At 45.7% G+C, this 21,325-nt stretch overlaps 2 protein-coding genes across 3 annotated transcripts; both read left to right on the top strand.

Annotated features, from left to right (window-relative positions):
* Window positions 1–716: 716 nt before the first annotated feature.
* On the top strand, window positions 717–6,368 carry rcor1 (REST corepressor 1). Its single transcript, XM_029138946.3, has 13 exons — window positions 717–1,816; window positions 1,905–1,964; window positions 2,377–2,457; window positions 3,445–3,497; window positions 3,570–3,731; window positions 3,820–3,938; window positions 4,012–4,078; window positions 4,158–4,208; window positions 4,698–4,841; window positions 4,918–4,995; window positions 5,070–5,127; window positions 5,214–5,461; window positions 5,910–6,368. Exons 1-13 carry the CDS (start codon window positions 1,627–1,629, stop codon window positions 5,952–5,954), a joined length of 1,356 nt encoding a protein of 451 aa, XP_028994779.1. The 5' UTR covers window positions 717–1,626; the 3' UTR covers window positions 5,955–6,368.
* A 334-nt stretch (window positions 6,369–6,702) lies between these two features.
* Window positions 6,703–13,550, top strand: traf3 (TNF receptor-associated factor 3). 2 transcript variants are annotated; one of them, XM_029138945.3, is made up of 15 exons: window positions 6,703–7,021; window positions 9,144–9,306; window positions 9,389–9,554; window positions 10,323–10,374; window positions 10,457–10,561; window positions 10,666–10,830; window positions 10,903–10,983; window positions 11,069–11,143; window positions 11,220–11,312; window positions 11,391–11,531; window positions 11,633–11,810; window positions 11,938–12,023; window positions 12,132–12,281; window positions 12,362–12,553; window positions 12,632–13,550. In XM_029138945.3, the coding sequence occupies exons 2-15, from the start codon at window positions 9,147–9,149 to the stop codon at window positions 12,665–12,667; spliced, it is 1,680 nt and encodes a 559-aa protein (XP_028994778.1). In that variant the 5' UTR covers window positions 6,703–7,021; window positions 9,144–9,146; the 3' UTR covers window positions 12,668–13,550. The 2 variants fall into 2 exon arrangements, with proteins under 2 accessions (XP_028994778.1, XP_028994777.1); XM_029138944.3 differs by having other exon boundaries at window positions 11,938–12,281.
* The last annotated feature ends 7,775 nt before the right edge of the window (window positions 13,551–21,325 follow it).

Genomic DNA, 21,325 nt, shown 5'->3' with positions numbered 1-21,325 from the left:
TTTGAAATAAAAGCTGAAATTTTAAACTCTTGTCTCATTCGTTTTTTAATGTAGAATGTTTGGACCAAGTGCCTTTCAGCTGTAGATGACTGGGATAGGCTCTGGCAACCCCCGTGACCCCGCAAAAGAGATTCTCATAGTTCTCAGTCTGAGCCTCTAGATGAGCATTTCTGCTCATCTCGAGGAGGCAGTGAAAAGTATTGAACCAAGCACAGAACCCTGCAGAACACCAATGATACAACTTAAATATTATTTTGTAATGTCTGAACAGATGACTGTTGGGATGTTTCTGTACTTTTTTTCTTACGTTTTCTCTTTGTTGTTGGTTCAGTCTTGTCTGACTTTAACGTTTACTTTCTTCAGTTGGTTCTTTTATAACTCACCAATAGTAATCTCTCTCTGCTGTGTTAAGCTGATCCATTTCCCATCATGAATTGCTTAATTAGCCTCTTCATCTACACTACATTCATATATCCCAAAGCTCATCATTCTCTCAGTGTCCCATTAATTTCTGGTATTTTTACATATTATATTGTATTTCCAGCTTCTTGCACGTCATTCTTGGCTTATTTCATCTTTCTCTGTGTATATTTATTGTTGCTTGGTTCCACCTCCCAGTAATTATGTAGTACTGCATGTCATTCAACCTCTCATATGACTCCTTGCTCCAGTCGTGAGTGTCTTCACTCCTTTACTCCTGTACTTCTACTCCTGGGAGAGAAACCATGTCTGACAATGTTTTTAATACGAATTAATAAATAAAACAATTTCTGAAAAAAACCACAGAAAAGATCAACAATAATTGAGTCATTTTAGTTTTCAACAGAGAACCGAGACAATATGTTAAAGAACTTAGAAATGGTGTCAAAACCAAACCGATAAAGTGTAAGAGGAAAGACTGCAAACAGAGCTCAAAGCTTGGCATATTTTTGTTTCACATTCATTTTTCTGACTTAGATCTGACTTATTATATGCGGTTTCTGTTTGTTGTGATATTTGAGAACTTGACAGCAGTTGAACGACTTTAAAACATGAAAGCTGAGAAAAATCAAAAATACAAAAGTTGCAGAAAGTAGTTCATGAGATACACGAATGACGTGTAGTACATGCAGTACAAGCAGGAACCCACATGGGTCCGTACCAGCAGAAACTGGTTCTTCGCAGTTTTCCGTGCGACCTGTGATGGCAGCAGAGTTCACACCGTGGTCCAGCTGGGATCCATTGACTCTCAGTCTTGATCCGTGATCACTTCTGCTGTTCTCTATCGATAATGGTGCTCGTGTTCGACTCTGCGTGACGTCTGTCGGTGTCGGTCCGGTTTGATCTGGTTTCTGGGTCTGGCCACTTGTTCCGCAACTTTTCTGACTCAGTGTGAAGCCTACGTGTCGGGTTAACTGTTAGCATCTGCCCGTTAAGCTTCTTTGAGCTGCATCGCTTTAAACATTTCCCCCTTAAGAATCTCGGTTGCAAACCGAACCCTCACGCTACCGTCCGGGCTGAATTGTGGTCTTAGCACTGAGGCTAGTTAGCTGTTTTGATTCACTTAGTACGGCAGCTAAACCAACAGGCTAACTATTAGCCGTAGTTAGCAGCTAGCAGTTAGTCTTGTCTTCCTCCATCCGCTTCATGCCGGCGATGCTGGAGAGAAACCCGGAGGCTCCGGGAAAAAGGAGGGGCAGAGCCCCGGCGGGCAGCGGTACCGGTGGCAATGGAGCAGCACCAACTACTGGCGCAAAGACCGTGTCCGGTAATGGAACCAGCACCAACAGCTGCTGGGAAGAAGGAAGTTCAGGCTCCAGTAGCGACGAGGAGCATGGTGGGTAGCCTCGATCACCGTAGCACCGTAAGTGAGCTTAAATACTACTGAATATTTTACGAAATAGTTATGTGCATTGTGCCTGCAGGGGGAGGAGGTATGAGAGTCGGACCACAGTATCAGGCTGTCGTTCCGGACTATGACCCGGGTAAGAAGCCAAACACGGATCGGTAGCCTCGAAGTGGTGTGATAGCCTAGCACAGCAACATCATTAAGCTACGTGTTTCTTGATCCAGGTTCTCAAAGTGGTACCAGCTTTGCACTTTGACCATGTCTTCATTTGCGTGTGGTTCTGAACTCGGCATGATTAGTTAGTTTCTCGATTTAAATAATCATTTGTGCATTTTACTTGTTCGGGTTCCGGTTTACTGAGCAAGTGCCAATGATTACGGTTCAGTGTTGACCCACATTACCCCCGACTGAAGTTGGCCTGGTTATGTTTGTCCTGAGCGGATCTGGACCAAGAAGTACTCTGCTAGTTTGTCTGTAACTTGGCTTCTTTCATCTGATGATTTTCATCAGCAATGTTTCTCTGTATCCGTACCTTTTTGTTCTATTAGAGGTGGCCCAAGCGGCTCAGCTCAGAGAAAACCTGGGGATGTTGGTCTGGATTCCAAGCAGCTGCCTGAACCAGACTCAGTGTAAGTGTAGTGGAGATTCATCCACAGCGTTCAATCAAGTTCAATTTAAAACGCCACTGATGCACCATAGGCAAGTGTTTCCTACACAGGCAAAATGAATTCAATGTCCAGTCAACAAAGTGTGTTGTGCTGATTTATTTCACATAACAAATTAATCTCTAAACAGATAACCAAGTTGATTCCTTCCTCCAGTCGTTCCAATCATTCATTATTCGCGCTGATGCTCCTTTCCGCTCTGATCTCCTCCTTGCACTTGGTGAAGAGGGAGCTGAGCCGAAAGGACAAGCTCTCAATTTACCGGTCAATCTACGTTCCTCCCCTTACCTATGGTCATGAGCTTTGAGTCATAACCGAAAGGGTCATGGATACAAGCGGCCGAAATGAGCTTCCTCCGCAGGGTGGCTGGGCGCTCCCTTAGAGATAAGGTGAGGAGCTCTGTCACCCGGGAGGAGCTCGGAGTAGAGTCGCTGCTCCTCCACATCGAGGGGAGACAGTTGAGGTGGCTCGGGCATCTGGTTCGGATGCCTCCTGGATGCCTCTATGGGGAGGTGTTCCGGGCATGTCCCACCGGTAGGAGGCCCCAGGGAAGACCCAGGACACGCTGGAGGGACTGTGTCTCTCGGCTGGCCTGGGAACGCCTTGGGGTCCCACCGGAAGAGCTGGAGGAAGTGTCCAGGGAGAGGGAATTCTGGAACTCCCTGCTCAGACTGCTGCCCCTGGGGATAAGCGGTTGAAGATGGATGGATGGATGAATGGATGGATAGATGTATATATACACACACACCCCCGTGACAGCACAATTACTAATTAGCAATGAACTTAAATACTTATCTAAAATAAACATGTCAATATAAATATACATAAAAATTCAAACTTAAACCAACAAAATGGTTCCTCCAGTAAGAACACCGTTTTCTTCGTGGTGATAACATGATGATTTCACATATGTTAGTTGAAACCCTGACTAAAGTTTTGGTTCTGTTACAGTAGACGAGTACATCACCATTGCTAAGGAGAAACATGGATACAACATGGAGCAGGTACTTTTTAGCACATGTTCATACCCTTTTTACCTGTGTGGTATTTACTTGACCTATGTGTTTCTGCCTCAGGCCTTGGGGATGCTCTTCTGGCACAAACACAACATTGAGAAGTCACTGGCTGACCTGCCAAACTTTACTCCCTTTCCTGATGAGTGGACGGTGGAGGACAGAGTCCTGTTCGAACAGGCCTTCAGCTTCCATGGGAAGAGCTTCCACCGCATCCAGCAAATGGTACATCATCAATATAACCAGTTTAGATCTAGCATTGGGCCTAGTATAGCATCTGTTCTTGTTTGAGTCTAAGTCTGTTTTTGTTCAGTTACCTGATAAGTCAATGGCTAGTCTGGTTCGGTTTTATTACTCCTGGAAGAAAAGTCGCAGCAAAACCAGCTTGATGGACCGTCAGACCCGAAAACACAAGCGGGAGCGAGATGACAGGTGAATTGAGACCTGCAAAGGTGAAATGACATGTGTGATGTGATTGGTCATCAAAATAAACGTTATGTTTTAGTGATGATGAAGTTGAAGATGGAAATTTACCAAGTGACCCAGAGTTGGACCAAAACACCAAGAAGGAGGTGAAACTATTTATTGCTTATAGACTGGTTGTTTACAGACTATTTATTGTTTGCTTACTGTTTTTCACACTGGTTTCAGGTCAGTTCTGGATCAGAGCGGTCAGACGTTAAACCAGCAGCTGGACTGAAGGTAGCAACATTTGAATAGTAGTGTTGGTTCTGAAATTCTGTTCCAAATTTTAAAAAAATTACGGACCACCAAAAAAAGTTGGTTCTTCTAACAGGCTGCAAAAAGTGTAACAGACCGTGTACCTTTGTAATATAAATATAATAATATAAATTTGCTCCCTTCAAAATCTCATCTTAAAACCTAACCCTTCAGCTTCTCCTACTCCTTCTGAGTAGATGCTTAACAGTTATTTGATCTTATTATTTTAGTTTTGTTTTTATTTGATAATGTATGTGATATTTGTTGTTATGTATTTTATTCATGTTTTAACTGTACGGTGAGCTTGAGTGCCATAAAAGACGCCTATAAATAAAATGTATTATCATTATTTAACATATTTTAATTTAGCGTTTGGAAATCGAAACAAGCAAATGATAAGTACCAGAAGTGAAAACACTGATTATAGCGACCTTTGAGTCTGTAACATCCTGCTTCTCTCTGCACCTGTAGACAGGGAAGGCGTCCCAGCGGATGAAAAAACGTCCGCCCAGAGGAATGTTTCTGAACCATCAGGACGTTGTCTCTCTGTCGTCTTCAACTGCTCAGGGTGTCATTAGACACCTGGACAGTCAGCTGGTGTCCATTAAGAGACAGGTGTGTTGTTCTCTCCTTGCACCTGCTTGTCTCTTGGCTGTCTTTCTCTCCTCACCTGACTGTCTCTGTGTCTCAGATTCAGACGATCAAACAGACAAACTCGGCTCTGAAAGACAAACTCAGCTCAGGCATTGACGACTTCAGACAGCCTGAGGTAGCCATGACAACATGACACTTTTTCTAGGCTATGGTCATGATGATTTTAATCTTTGTATCCTGTTTTTCTAGGTAAATCAGAAGTTTAACACTCGTTGGACGACAGAGGAGCAGCTGCTTGCTGTGCAAGGTAACATCTGCAATACCTGTAAGATGAATCAGCCATGGTAAAGCTTCATCAGTGATTCGTCTTGTCTCTTGTCTGATTTGGTGCAGCTATCAGGAAGTATGGGCGGGACTTCCAAGCAATCTCCGATGTGATTGGTAACAAGTCTGTGGTGCAGGTGAAGAACTTCCTGGTAAACTACAGGCGCAGGTTCAACCTGGACGAGGTTCTTCAGGAGTGGGAGGCTGAGCATGGGATGGAGGCGGGGGATGCGGGTGGGGAGGAAGAAAGGGTGGAGGAGAAGATGGAGGTGTGTCCTGGAGAGGAAGAGGAGGTTGCTGCCAAGGATACAAAGGAGGTAAGGTGGTGGTTACTACAGATGCTCTGTTGTGCTCCACTGATGTAAAGTTGAGCTTTGAGTCGTCCAAGCTCCTCAGACTCAGGCGGCTGCCCCGTTAATTCCTGTGGCTGTTTATTGGGGCATGTCTTTTCGAGCCACTGGTGATGCTGCCAGTTTGGAACATGACAGACCAGTTAACATTAGAAATTGTTAAACTTACATCGGTCAACGAAAGCTGCTGTTGAGTTCAGCACTGATTATGTTCCAGCTGTGATGCCTTTTTTCATTTGAGTGTAAATAGCATCAGCTCCTCGCTTCCCTTTGTGTGAATGTTTTCAGTGGCTGCAGACTACAGCCTCTACTGACGCACATGTTGGCTGGAACGAGCAACAGCCAACTATATTGTTGGTATCGGCTGTTGCTATGTGCACTGATGTTATCCTACTTTTTCTACTCTGTCCTGCAGGACTCATCTCCTGCTGTGGACTCCCTGAAGCCTCTGGCCTCCTGAGATCCTAGGACTACTTCCCTAAATGATTTGTCCATGCCTACTTTTGTTTGTCTACGCCCCTTTGAATGTATAACATTGTATTGTTTAATTTTTTTGATTGATCTTCAATTCGACAGTGTGGGACGTGTCAATCAGGTGTAAGATATAAGGTTTGGATTCTGAACTGTATTTGTTTTCATCAAGGTTCTTTTCACCAGTCAGAATCTAAGATGTCAGTTGTCAATCAACTTTGTATATTCTGTTTTAAGAGGGAGCTTTAATTAGATTTAAACAGGTTTCTTTCTGGTGGGGGTTTTGGTCAAAGATTTCACAGGTTAGCGGGCGTGTCCTGGCCTGTTGACGTCATCCTGGGTTTTTCATTTCAGAACCTTTTAGAGAAGTGACAATAAAACCAAAGTTTATAAGTAAACATGATTCTTCATTGTCTGGTTTTTTTTGGTCAAAGGGCAAAAGCAGTCTGACAATTTCCACAGGAGGAGATGTTCCTCTCTGAGGGTTTGTGTTTAGGCACAGGTGAGTGGAAAAACACAAGATCAACGACTGATGCCAGCCTGTGTCCAGAACAGAACCATGCCAGGACTAACCCAATAAACTTGCCTATGTCTTCTGACTGACAGGACTAAAGAGAAAGTGAAACCTCCCTGTACACACAAGACTCGTTCGACTGAAGCTCAATGTCCGAACATTTGCATTGAATGTAAACCAAACGAGATCCTACAGAACCGCCGGTTCGTCCATGCAGACAGCAGCGCCCCCTGGAGGCCGGGCTCTCTGACCGGGCTGCTGGGGGATTTCCTGGGCGGAAGCTGCGGAGGGGGTTTCCAGTGTGATCAGCCCCAGTTCTCCCCCGCTGAATGTCTGAACTGGATCCCAGTGACTTCTTTCGCACTTACACGGGCACGGGATCAAAAGAACGCGGAGAACCCTACACCGATTCCAGACCATGAGGAGTCCATCTGAGAATCGGAGGCTCGGAGGCAGCGGCAGGTTCACTGTTTGAATCTCAAAGAGAATCCGCCGAGCCTTGGAGCTGCTGAGCCAAGCTGTGGCCTCCGGAGGAGATTCATGTAAGTTCAACAGACTTCAGGGACCCTGTAGAACTGGACACAGCCCAGTAGCTGTATAAAAAGCTGAGCAGAACCCGGTGTTAGCCGCGTGTTAGCTGTAGGTTAGCGGTTTGTTCCAGTGCAGAATCCAGGACGAAGCTAACAGTCAATTAGCTTTCATGTTTACATCGGAGTCAGAGTCGAATCTGGTGGGATCCGACCAACGGCGCAAATAAGGTTAAAGAGTCTGGTTTGATAGGCGCTAAATCAACAAAGGGTGGAAACTACAGACAGACCCGATCAATCAAACAAAGACCAATCGAGCGAGCGAGTCAAATTAAAACCGAAATTATTCAGTCGAACTGACACGGATCAGTTTCCGATAAGTCATAGAAACTGCGATAATACATGATTTTAAACTTGTGTATTCTTTGTTCTGTTTCATTAAAATTCAAAACAGATGAAAATACATTTAAGAAAGATCGAAACTGAGTTGTTCTCCTCAGTCTCTGCGAAAGTACATCAGTCCAGAGAAAATCCATGTAATGGAAACAGACTAAATACAATTACCAACATGGAGCTCAATAATTGCTACAGGTGAAGTGGGTTTATCTGGAAAACAAATACTGAAACCAAAGGAACCAAATGCACGTTCTGGGTTCTATTACTGTGTATCTGCTGTTTACATCACTTGTCACACACACACACTTGGGGACCTGCCGTGTCAGGAGCAGTCCTGACCCACAGGGATTGTGTAGAGCCCAGTGTCTGGGACAGACAGAAGGAGGAGCCAGCTCTAATACTCCAGATAAAACTTCCTTTCATTCACTTCTCCAGCCGTGTTCCTGTAAATCACCGGTTCAGCCACTATGTAAAAATTATCACCTGACAAACACCACAGCAGTGACGAAACAGAACTCGTGGCTGCAGGTGGCAACCAGGTGATCCTGGTCAACCTGTATATCAGCCCATAGATTGTAATCTGGATCACATATGATGTTTTATATATTTAGTTCAGTTGAACTTTTAATTCAGGTATATTTTTATGGCACAAATTCTTAAAAAGTTATTGCAAAGCACTTTACAATCATTACAACCTTACACAAATATATTGAAAGCCCAACCCCTCTTTGAGCAAGCACACGAAAAAACAAAAAAATCAATAAATTGTAATTACATTATTTAAATTTTAAATATGAATAAAATTGTAATAGCAACAGCAGAACCAGGATCATCTGCTCTGCGAACGTCTGCCTCGACTGGTTGGAGTGAGAGCAACAACAACAGACACCAACAGGATGGTTGAACCAGTAACAGAACACAGACAGGACGGTCGACCAAGTAACTGAAGAAACGGGGGCAACTAGATGTGCCCCTGGTTCTCCTTGGGGAAGTTCTTGGTCAGTCCTACACACCTACAGTCAGATTGATGATGAAGATGAAGGCTTGGTTGGTAATGTGTGGGTCCACATGTTTAATCAGCTGAAAAAGCAGGAACTAGACAGAATAATTTGTGGTTGTTTCGGTCCTGTGTTCATTTTGATGTCGATAATGATGGACGGCTGATGTGCATCTTCCTCCCTGTTTGAGCACACAGTGGTCTTAGTGGACCTATTTGTCTGTCTGGTTAGTCTCATGCATCATCCATGTGTGTGTATGTGGTGAGGCGTTCAGGGTCTGATCAAGTTTCACTGCGTCACAGTTTTTACCAGAAACTTTCCAGAGTTTATAAAACAGGATCAGCTGCTGTGTGGGAGGAAACCCTGTCGCACCCCCCCTCAATCAGTAATAATTCAAAAGCAAAAGGTCAGATTTCAAGGTGTATAAAGGTGTGACAGGTGTTCAGCACCTGGTTTGGCAGGTCTCAGTTCTGCATCATTTCGGCAAGAAATGATGTGTTTCTGTAAAACGGGATTGGCAAAGATTTTTCATCACGTTCTTTATTTAACCTTCATTTACCAGAAAATTGGCTTAAAATGATTGACTTTTATTCTCTTTGTTGAATCACTCATGAACCCTTGTTGAGGTTCTACAAGAAAACTCTTTAAACATTATTGACATTTATTTATTGTCTAATTAACATGTGAAAAACATAAATCTTTTAGTTTAAATGAACTTTAATAAACTCTTCTCTGCCCCTCAGGTCATGTCAGCAGGCAGGAGTGCTGACGGGAGGGAGGTTCAAATTCCCCTCCAGCAGGTGGCGCCCTCCCTGGCCACGCCCCTTACAGTTGCCCCTCCCATTGCTTCATCCTCTCATCGTCCGTCCAGTTCCTGGCCTCTGAATGACCCCACTACTTCACAAGGTGAAGCCCTTCATGAGCTCCCCGCTGGCTCTGCAGGTGGCTTCAGGTGTGCTGTGGCTAATCTCAGGTGTCTTCACTTCAGGTTTTCCTGCAGGTTTTCTGCCCCTTCATGGTGGATTCAGAGATCACTTCGTAGATACTCCAGAGAGCAAATACCAGTGCGAGGACTGTAATCTGGTTTTGTGTCAGCCTCGGCAGACCGAGTGTGGACACCGATTCTGCCAGAGCTGCATCAGCAGCATCCTCAGGTGAATCCTACTAGTTAACAATTAAATAGTAATAGTTATACATTTACATTAATTAGAGAAGCAGAGAAGAATGTGGAGTCTGGACAGAGAGGAGTCATGTGTCCCACAGCTCATAAATGACCACAAACTGGTTCCATACACAGCGAAAAACTTAAGAATACTAGTACTAGTACGACTACTAGTATACTAGTTATAGTATTAGTACTAATTTTACTTTCAACTTCATTGTCCTCAAGGGGAAATTCTTGTTAATAAACACTGCACTTGTTTGACAATGGTACAGACAGATGAAACAGCACAGTAACAGTACTGATCATAACAGACGTGACAATATTAACAGTAAAGCCAATAGGCAACAGCAAAAATGCCATAGTTCATCTGGGTCTATGGTTTAGTGAGTTGTTGATTGAGGGAATTAGGCTTCGTCAAAAGTGGGCTCTTCTGCACCTCAGAGCCTTGTATCTGCGGCCTGAAAACAGTAGACCTAAATGTTTGTTTAGTGGGCGTGTGTTTTATTGATAACGCGATGCGTTTAATTGCATTATTATTTAGTTAATCTAGTTTGCGTGTGGGAAGACAAATCATTTTTATTATTTTTGGATTACTACTAGTATACCAATAATACTACTACTACATACTATATGCTAGTATACTAGTAGTAGTAGCAATAGCAGCAGCCACCTTTAGTAGTTGTACTAGTAGTAGGAGTAGTACCACTTACACTGGTTCGGCCTTTGAAGCTGGACACTTCCTGTTTTCTCCCCACAGTCGTCCAAACCCAGTGTGTCCGGCCGACAGAGAACCTCTGTTTAAAGACAAGGTGAGCAACGGTGACATCACATCACCCCTGAGACGAAAATATTGTTGGTGACATCATGAGCATCCTGTGGTTTGTTTTTAAGATCTTCAGAGACGTTTGCTGCCATCGGGAGATCATGGGTCTGAAAGTTTACTGTCGCAGTGAAGCCAATGGCTGTGAGGAGCAGATGAGTCTGCAGCAGATACCTGTGAGAACACCTTGTTATGGCAATACAGGAGCTGCTCACTAATCAAAACTGCAGGAACATGTTGTACTCTAACAGTGAATTCTTTTTCATATGTCTGTGTGTAGGACCACCTGAACGTGTGTCCGTTCTTTGAGGTTCCCTGTCCTTTGGGCAAATGTAAAGAGCGAATGATGAGGAAGGAAATTCCTGACCACCTGAGCTGGAAATGTAAACACAGAGAGACCACCTGCGAGTTCTGCATGACCAAGATGCCTCTGACTGAGCTGCAGGTAACACATGACACTTGTCCAGTGGGACAGTTTTAGATTAGAACAGTCCAGGTAAAAGTTGTCTGCTTTCAGAAACACAAGGAGACGGTGTGTCCAGCATTCCCAGTGTCATGTCCCAACCACTGCTCCTTCTCCTCTCTGCCCCGGAGTGAGGTACTGTCTCCGTCTGTGCTATCCGACTTTGGTTTAGGTTCATCCCTGTTGGTGATGATGAGAATTAGTGATGTTGTGTTTTTAGTTGTCCAGTCACCAACACGACTGTCCCAAAGCTCAGGTGAGCTGTCAGTTTCACCGCTATGGATGCACCTTCAAGGTATTAACTCTCACTTAAAATGTGTAGGACACAGTTTAGGTACATTATGTTAATGCTTTCTTTGTTTGTATGTCAGGGTTTGAACCAGGACATGAGGCAACACGAGTCCACGTTTGCAGCTGAACACCTGAGAATAATGGCCAGTAGGAACTCCTCTTTGGAGAAAAAGGTAACAATAAGAACTAAAGCTGGGTTGCCATGGCAATGCGCTTAGACTGTTCAGCACATTAATTTGCCTGGTTTTCAGGTCGAGGATGTTAAGAGTGAGATGCTGGAGAGATATAAAGTGCTCCCGGCTCTGAGCAACCGTCTGTCCGAACTGGAAAATCAAAACGAAGAGCTGAAAGAGAAGAACCGGCAGATGGAGCAGAAACTGGCCACCATGCAGGTACTAGTATTAGCTAGGTTAGACAGGACACATTTTATGTCTGGACTTTGTTAGGGATGGAGACTGGGTATCTGATTTTGCTTATCTCTGCGTGCTGGTAGAAACTGATGAGCTCTCACTCAGAGAAACTGATGGAGGTGGAGCTGGAGGTCCGTGCTCTTCGTCAGTTCAGAGACGAGGTGGAGAACCTAAGGGGAACACTGGAGAACGTACGGACAAGGCTGAATGCTTTGGAACAAGGGGGGCGCAGCGGAACTGGGTCCGCCACACACACTCTAGGTACCAAAACACAGGCTGAGTGTTAAAAAGGGGTCTTCGCACGATTAACCACTGGTAGAGATTTGGGGATCAGTATCGAAGCAGTTGGGACACACACAGACAATAATGAATGTCCTCCTTTCTGCAGCATCCCTGGAAACACAGCTCAGTCGCCATGATGACATGCTGAGTGTCCACGAGATTCGACTGGCAGACATGGACCTGCGCTTCCAGGTGTTGGAGACCGCAAGTTACAATGGGACTCTGATCTGGAAAATCCGGGATTACAAGAGACGGAAACAGGAAGCGGTGGCAGCTAAAACGCTGTCTCTGTATTCACAGCCATTTTACACCGGATACTTTGGATACAAGATGTGCGCCCGGGTTTACCTGAATGGAGACGGGATGGGCAAAGGGACACACCTGTCGCTGTTCTTTGTGGTGATGAGGGGCGAGTACGATGCTTTGCTGCCATGGCCTTTCAAACAGAAGGTGCATGTTACTGTGGTTAGGGTGTAATCAGCCATTCTGGTTTGTGTCCATGCAGGTTCCACTAACTCTGTTTCTGTCAGGTGACTCTGATGCTGATGGACCAGGGTCCATCCAGGAAACACCTGGGTGATGCTTTTAAACCAGATCCTAACAGCAGCAGCTTCAGACGTCCTCAAGCAGAGATGAACATCGCCTCTGGCTGTCCTCTGTTTGTGTCCCAGAGTGTCCTGGAGACAGGCAGCTACATCAAAGATGACACCATTTTTATCAAGGTGAGGACAGGCTGCTGAAGTCTGGGGGCCAGCTGATTATTTGAAATTATGATCAAACATGTTGATTGGTTACCATAGGTTACCGTAGATACCTCTGACCTCCCTGACCCATGACATTGCGACTGGTCGGACCTTGCTGGTTTGAGAACTGTTCACCTGTCCAAGCCCCGAGGAATAAAGCCCAATGGCAAGGAAAAGTCTGACTTCACCAAAGGAGATTAGTCAGAGAAGAACTGGGAGGATGGATCCTCTTGCGATTGGCTGATGGACTAGATTGAGTGCGTGTGTGCGTGCGTGCGTGGGTGTGTGTGTGTGTGTGTGTGTGTGTGGATCAGTCAGTGGTACTGTGATATCACTGTGATGATGTAATCAAAGCAAACATGGCAACCTCAGCCAGGATGGTATTGCTGCTTGTTATTGATGCCATGCATCGAGCTTTAATTTTACTTACTGTTTATCTGTTTACCAAGGCATGCTGGGAAACCCACCTCAGCCACAGAGGGCCTCTGAAAACTCGATCAAACTGAGACAGATCCAATAGACCTGCAGTGCCCAGTGTAAACCAGTAAAAGCACTGCTGGGGAGAGATGATTGGTTTCTTTCATTTCATATCCCAGAAAGCCGGGGTTGGCTACTGACTGAAACAACTAATTAACCCAAACTCGGCCTGTAACAGTCAAATTAAAGTTGAATTCAGAAAATTGAATTTGATTTTTGCACAGAATGCTGAGGTTTGATGCTGCTAGCCTGCAGGTTTCACAATCCCAAACCAGGACAAACCAGAGCGATACTAAACTGGGTCAGGTTTACTGTGGTCCAAACTCTCAATCTGAGTTTCAATGAGAACAATTTAGTTTTAGAATTTATGACAAACTGGGAGTCCAGTGGAGAATTGGAGTTCCTCTGTGGTCTGTGAATTTCTAAGCATCAAGACTTCATCATTTGCACAGTTTGAATTTTTGTTCATGTGTGACAATAAAATCAAGGGAAAAACACAGTTTGGTTTTATTTTATTTTATGTAACTATAATTAATTAGTTCTTTGTTGAACCATCTGTTGATGAATGTCATTTCATGGCCATGAACTGAATCACAGTAAGAGCAGGACCAGTAACTAGTGTAGTCTAGTGAAACCACCAACTGATTGTTAGGACGGGAATGAATAATGATCATAATGTTACTAGCTTCATTACTACAAAAATACGTTTAGTGTCAATGGTGTTGAAATAAAAAACAACACAGTAATGATTGGATGTGTTTACAGTAATTTAAAGCACGTCTTTGTATAATACCGTTTATTACCTTTATGATGAAATGACTTAGAAGTAATCGTTAAATGTTAAACGTGAATGTAAATGTTAAATTTAAACGTAAAATATTAAATGTAAATGTTAAATGATCGAACTGAATATTTAAGTAGACTCCACCCTCTATGATCCTAGATCAGTGACGCAGACTAAAAGACCTCAAACAGTACGCATAGCTCCGCCCACATCTGACTTTAGATCGGTGGATGACAATACTGGAGAGAAACCCAAAGTCAAAGCCATCATGGCCTCCAGCTCCGACTCCCTCCCGTAATCAACTGGTCACTCAGCGCATCGGACAAAATGTTTTCACAAAGGAAAGAATCTCCGGGAGAACCACTCCACTTTTGCCTCCGGCTACGTGCGGGACGCGTGGGATTCCTGGTGCCCCGTGTGTCTGGTCCATCGAGGATGCAGAGGATCTATTCATATTTTGGACTTTGATAACAGGCCTACTTATGATTGGCTTTGGTGGTGCCCTGCTTTATCGGAAGATTGGTCCCGGCTCCGTCTCCACGTCTGTCTTTATCTCCGGTCCTGTCATCATCTCTGGTCCTGGCTTTGTCTTCTCGTCTGTCATCGTCTCCGGTACTGGTTCCGGCTTCTCGGCCGTCATCGTCTCTGGTTCCGGCTCATCGCTGGCTCTCATCTCGTCCGACGGACTGGTGGTCTCGTCCTTAGCGCAGCCTGTCGCAGGGGTGGCGCTGCCTCCTGCGTCGTCGGCCACCTCGGCTGCCCTGCCTCTGGGGCAGCTCACCGCCTGGAGGATGCAGTCGCCTGGAGGATGCAGTCGCCTGCCGCGACGGTGGTACGGTATCTACCGTCACCAGCCACCTCGACCCCTCGGCCTCCGGATGCTTCGACCGCCTGGAGGACGTCGTCGGTCATGTTGGGTCATGGGAGGCATCTTGTGGAGACGTCGGCCTCCTGGGACGCTAGCCCAGTCTTTGGGCACTGGGTGTGCCACTCTGCCCCAGCGACTGGGCAGGACCTCTCGGCGCCACCATCCCCCGTGAGAGGACAGTTTGGACCTTGTTTTTCATGTAATGTGGACTCTTGTGTGTTGGTCTGAGTCATGTTTTGTTTTCGGGTGGGTTTTTCTGGTCTGTCTAAGCTGAGCGTTTAATGTTTTTGTGGGGAGTTTTTTCGGATTCGGTCCCTCCTCCTGTGACCACCCTCCATCCGCCCTGATTTGTGGGGCCTCCGTGGGCGCCGTGGTAGACGCCCTAGGGTGAGGGGTACGGTCAGGTTTTGGTTTTATTTCCAGACTTATGTTGAAAGGTCTGAGTTTTATCCATGTGGTCATGTTCTTGTTCCGGTCTTTTATTTTGATGGACTTCCTGTTTCCCCCAGATCACAGCTGTTTCCTGTCACTCCCGGTTCACCATGCACACCTGTCAGTAATTTAACTAATCACTCTTCTGTATTTAACCACCAGTACTTACCATAGCCAGTTGCCAGATCGTCGTTAGTGAATCCATGACTCCGCTTTCCAGCATTTCGCTCGTTCAGCTCATCCCGTTGCCGACCTGTTTCCGTGTTCCTGACGACCGCTTCTCGTCTGATCCTGACAGGTACTGTAAACCTGTTGTCTCTATTGCTAAACTCTGCCTGTTACTGGAACTGCCTTAGTCTGTTGATTGAAACCTGGAAATCTGAGCCCTCTGGTTTTGACCCACGACTGCTATTGGAACCAATCACGCCTGCCCCTCCCGTACTTCAATCTGGTTGTTTATCCGTGCATGACCTGGACTGTCTGTGACTACGAAAACTGTATTAAAACCCTTGAACTTACCATCTGTCTGCCGTCTCAGCACTGTGCATTTGGGTCCTCCCTCTGCCGTTCCCTGACACTATCTATCCTCTTCCCCTGTTGTGACTCCCTTCAAGTACAACTGTTGGACTGACCTGTAAACATCTTGGTCGGCCTCGGTCATACTTCTATAAACAACACCTCACTACACTGATGCAGATACACCCCCTCCCACCCCACCTTACAGTCTCACTGTCTGCTTTCCGACCTTATCTATCTGTCCTGATGAACCCAAGAAAAAATTCCAGCAAGGTTGTACTGTGTGCCACTGTATGTGCATGTGTTTCTTATTGTTTGTACTGCAATTGCTTCCACTGGAAGCACAGGAATTCCACAGGAATTTCCCCACTGTGGGACTAATAAAGGCATTCTATTCTATTTAGTCTACTTGCACATTCATGAATATTCAGTCTTGCACTCGCCGATCATTTGACATTTAACATTTAACACTTACATTTAACATTTAACATTTACATTTAACACTTACATTTAACATTTACATTTAACATTTAACATTTACATTTAGACTTTTGCACATTTAACTAAATGTGAGAAAACATGTTGTGTCATTTAGTTAAATGTGAGAAAAGTAGTTATAGGTGCTCCTTTTACATTTGGCACCCCATAAATAAATAGACAATATATAGCAACACCATAGAAAAGCTGGAGCGGTTCATTTTTACTGATTTTAGTCGACTGTCTGATCACACACTCATCACACACTCATGAGGCGATGGTCTCCAGCACCCCTCATTGGTCTGTCTGGGGAAGGTGTTAAAAATGGTAATGAGGCCACCCTCATTTTTAGCACCAAAGACGCAATTCCAGGGTCAAACCAAAAGGTGGCGGTTTTAGTATCTGACCTGTATATTTAGAGTCAAATACCAAGTATAGGCACAGTTCTGAGAAGATAGATTTGATAATGTCAGTTCTACACTGTTTAGGGCAGACAGACAGACAGACAATAGTCTGTCTAAACAGTCAACTAAAAAGTTGAGAAAACTTGAAAAGTTGACTTAATGTCAGAGTTGAATGTGGTACTTACTTTTTTAATTTTAGATAAGCACTTTAGATAAGCAAGCGGCACGGTGGTGTGGTGGGTAGCACTGTCGCCTCATAGCAGGAAGGTTCTGGGTTCGATTCCTGGAGGCGGCCCTGGTGCCTTTTTGTGTGAAGTTTGCACGTTCTCCCCGTGTTTGCGTGGGTTCTCTCCGGGTTCTCCGGCTTCCTCCCACAGTCCAAAGACGTGCATTAGGTTGATTGGCTTCTCTCCATTGCCCGTAGGTGTGAGTGTGTGTGTGAATGGTTGTCTGTCTATGTGTTGCCCTGCAATGGACTGGCGACCCGTCCAGGGTGTACCCTGCCTCTCGCCCGTAGCCAGCTGGGATAGGCTCCAGCACCCCCGTGACCCCGCACTAGGGAGTAAGCGGTTCAGAAAATGGATGGATGGATAAGCATCGGCAGCTCAAGCTGCCACAGCTGCCAAACTACCTTCTGGAGGTTTATCAGTTACTGGGTGTATTAGGTTGAATTGGACTTAGTTAGTTGTAGTTGGACACTACAAATGTACCTAATGAAATTTCTAAATTCTCATTCTACTGTATATATTTGGCCATATTCACTTGGATGTAGTGTGTGTCAATCTGCCTGCTTCGGGAGCTGTTTTAAATTAAAAAGAAAATTTTAATCTTCTAATCAAGTTAGATTAACATAACAATAAAGAGCCCCTTTTCAGACAGAACGACAAATCCACACCACTATTTAGATTGGTTTCATACCACCCCCTTCCCCCCCAAAGCATCAGACTCCTGCAGGGCTGTTACCTGATGTGAAATGTTGACAGAATCAGTCGATTCATGACTCAACTTTCAGGCAACCTCATCTGAGTCATGAGACCCAGATATAATTGTGAACTACTTAAACAGAAAATTCTTCAGAGATCCATCACTTGAAAAGAGCCTAGTGGTTAAAGCACACAACTTCCCACCCACAGCTTTTTAAACAAATCTCTTTTGAATGTTTCCTCCTTCCTTCCTTTTGAATGTTTTGTTTACCGTGCCAGTTAGAATGACACAAAAAAGCGTCTTCACCAAACAATGAGCATTCTGTTTAGCTAGGCTAATCAAACATCTGATCATCAATCAGATGCGCAGAACAAAACCACAACAGAATACATCAATTCAATGAATTTATTTGGAGAAACCAGCACGGTACATCTCAGGGTCAAGTTTTCGTGAAGATCTAAGTTTTTCATTGACTTTATTGCAAATCTTGTACCAGTGATCCACTGTCAAATCAGTAAATCTTTGACATTAATTACATATTCTCAATGATTCCAACTCAGCCAGCCCAGGTGTGGTTTAAGACATTAGACTCATACATCTCACAGTTTCTGTGGAAAACCAAGCCACCACGAATTAGTTTAAAAACTCTTCAAAAATCCAGAAGCTGCGGCGGCCTAGAAATACCTTACTTCCACCACTATTTTCTTGCCAATAGACTGAACCAAATCCACAAATGGATAAAACCCATGCCAGCAGACTCTTCCTGGATAGACATTGAACAAACCTATTAAAGTTGCAGATCTGCCCTTTATCAGCACCAAAATTAATGGGTCTCCGCTTACTCTTTGCCAAAACACACCTCTTTGGAACAATCCAGACATCATGCAAAACAAAAAGGCAATACACTTTCCAACTTGGCATACCAAAGGGATAACACATCTGAAACATGTTTTCACAAGAGAAAAGTTTACCTCTTTCGAAGAATTAGTGTCCCACTATGAAATCACTAGTGCCAATTTCTTAGAATACCAAAAGCTAAAATCAATACTTAATTCTGATCTCAACATCACCACTAATTACACGTTCTGGAATAATATATGTTCTAATGTTCTAATTTATTCAGAATGACAAAAATACAAATTTACAACTAATACAATATAAAATTCTTCATTGAACACATTATACAGGACAAAGGATGTTCCAAATGGGTTTCACAAACTCAAATATTTGCCCTCATTGTACAGATAACACAGCAGATAGATTCCTACATGCATTCTGGTCATGTTCACCTGTGCAGCAATTTTGGCAAGGAGTATGTGAACACCTGTCAACCCGGTTAAGCTGTCCAATCCCAGCGGCCTCTGCACTTTGTCTTCTAGGAGATCTAAGTGGGCTTGACCTAGAGACAAACTCATCACACACACTTCTTTCGGCCCTCTGTTTCGCAAAGAAAATTATCCTTATGAACTGGAAAACAAACAAAAAAATTAAGCATTAATCAGTACCTGAACAGCTTGTTAGATTACACCACCTTAGACACATTGTCTGCTTCGTCAAATCAATGACCAAAACTATACTCTGATTGATTCCATTTCCAGGTAAGGATGCGTGGAGCTCTGGTGCTGTGTCATGTCTGGCACAGTGGTGGGGGGGGTAACTGGTGGTTGGGAGTGCCTGCCTACCTAAGGAACCGGGACAACGGGGCTGGTGGATCCTGGGCTGGCCCCCTGTGGTGGGGGTGTGGTGGCTGCTGAGACCGGCAGTCCTGTGCCGGAGTATTTTGAGGGTTGGCGTGTGCCTGTCTCCGGGGAGTGGAGGTGGGCCTCTCTACCAGTGTGCGGGAGTGGACCTGGAGGTGGAGACCTGGGTGACCTGTGCCCGGGGGGGTCCCTCTGGGAGTGTCTACCTGCGCCAGGACACGATGCGGATGATGAAAAAATGTGGGTTTATTCCAGAAGCGAAGTCACAAGGCAGTCCGGGTCATACACAGGTTAACAAAAGGCTCAGATCTCAGGGTTAGATTCGGCAGGCTTCGGCAGGTCCACAAACAGGCAGGGTTCGGTAACAGAGTCAGAGCTTACAAAACCAGTAGGGATCAGGCGAGATGCAATGGTTAGAGGTACAGAACTGGATCGGTAACAGGATAAGCTGACTAGAGGATTGCTGGAACGTGGGAACATAGGATCAACGATCTGGCGAGGTACTGGTGTGAGAAGTGGTGCTTAAGTGCAAGGTGAATGATTACTGATGAAGTGCAGGTGTGTACATTGACCGGGTGAAGCAGGAACAGCTGTGACATGACGTAAACCGGAAGTGAAGCTAGAACTGAAACAGAAACCGGGAGATTACCAAAATAAAACAGGAAAAGGAAACCCAAAACATGATATGGCTGATGAACAGAGTACTTTCAAAAATAAAAACTGAAAACAGAACCAGAACCTGACAGTACCCCTTCCCCTAGGGCGTCTTCCACGGCGCCCACGGAAGCCCCCCTCCCCGAACCAGGGCGGGCGGAGGGTGGTCTCAGGAGGAGGGACCGAACCCCTCCCCCGCAAGGCAAACAAGCAGGGTGGGCGGAGGGAGGACCGGAGGAGGGTCAAATCCAGAGTCCACAAAACAGAAACAGAAAGTCCATGACCGAGAAAGTCCTGGGATTCGGAGGGTGGTGGCGAGGAGAGGGAGGGTGGAGCCACGTCCAGCCTCCTCCCGACGGAGACGATCCGGAGATCCCCGGGTCGTGGTGGCCGACGACGGCAAAGACTGCGCCATCGCCGCGGCAGGAGGGGGCGCACCCACGGCGAACGGCCATGACGGTGGCGGAGTCGAGGCGGACGGCGCCGATGGAGGCAGCGCCATCCACACGGCAGGAGGCGCCGAGGGCGAGGCCACCAGTCCGGCTGATGAGGTGAGAACAGACGTGGAGACGTGGACCACCAGGAACCGATGCAGGTGCGGCAACAGGAACGACCTCCTCCTGGAGGTTGGCGGGAACTGTGGCAGGCGTGACCTCCTCCTGGAGGTCGTGGGGAACCGCAGCCGGAACTGCGACAGGAACTGCAGCCGACTCGACCTCCTCCTGGAGGTCGGCGGGGGCTGCGACAGGAACTCCAGCTGGCGTGACCTCCTCCTGGAGGTCAGCGGGGGCCGCGACAGGAACAGGAACAGGGACGGCCTCTGCATGGCCGACAGGAATAGGAACAGGGACGGCCTCTGCATGGCCGACAGGAACAGGAACGGCCTCTGCATGGCTGACAGGAACAGGAACGGCCTCTGCATGGCCGACAGGAACAGGAACGGCGTTGTGGTAAATCCTGTTCCTCCTATGGAGTTATTTCTGTCCATTGCAACAAATGTCAAGTTGACCGTGGTGTCAGGTTGGCCACTAAAACAAATAAACTGCTGCAGCTGAGTAAACATGGACTTTCGATGGACACGTAGGCACTTGCTGGTTGCATAAACAACACTGCTTTAAAAAGTGGGCATTGGGAGATGTGTTCTTAGAATGCTTCGCAGAAGGTCTGCTGCAGTCACCCAGCTGCCCTTTTTCGACCTCTCAGTTCTTTCTGCAGAAGAACAAGCGGGTGAATTCGGCCACCACCTCTCTCATGATTATTCTGTGATTGTACTATTTCATTCTATGTAATAAATTCATGTGTTAATTTGAGCATAAAAGTTGAGTCTGTGTGAACTCTCTAACAATGTCGGAACATCAAAATACACGACAGCGTCTTTACTGGAGCCGGCAGTGCTGCTCTCTGGCTCCTCACTGGAGCTGGCAGTGCTGCTCTCTGGCTCCTCACTGGAGCCGGCAGTGCTGCTCTCTGGCTCCTCACTGGAGCCGGCATGGACTGAGACGGCGTCTACTCTGG

The sequence above is a fragment of the Betta splendens genome, chromosome 22 (genome assembly GCF_900634795.4).
Source record: "Betta splendens chromosome 22, fBetSpl5.4, whole genome shotgun sequence".
Taxonomy (NCBI): Eukaryota; Metazoa; Chordata; class Actinopteri; order Anabantiformes; family Osphronemidae; genus Betta; species Betta splendens.
Note: the sequence above shows the minus strand (reverse complement) of the source record. Positions and strands in the feature narration are given on the sequence as shown.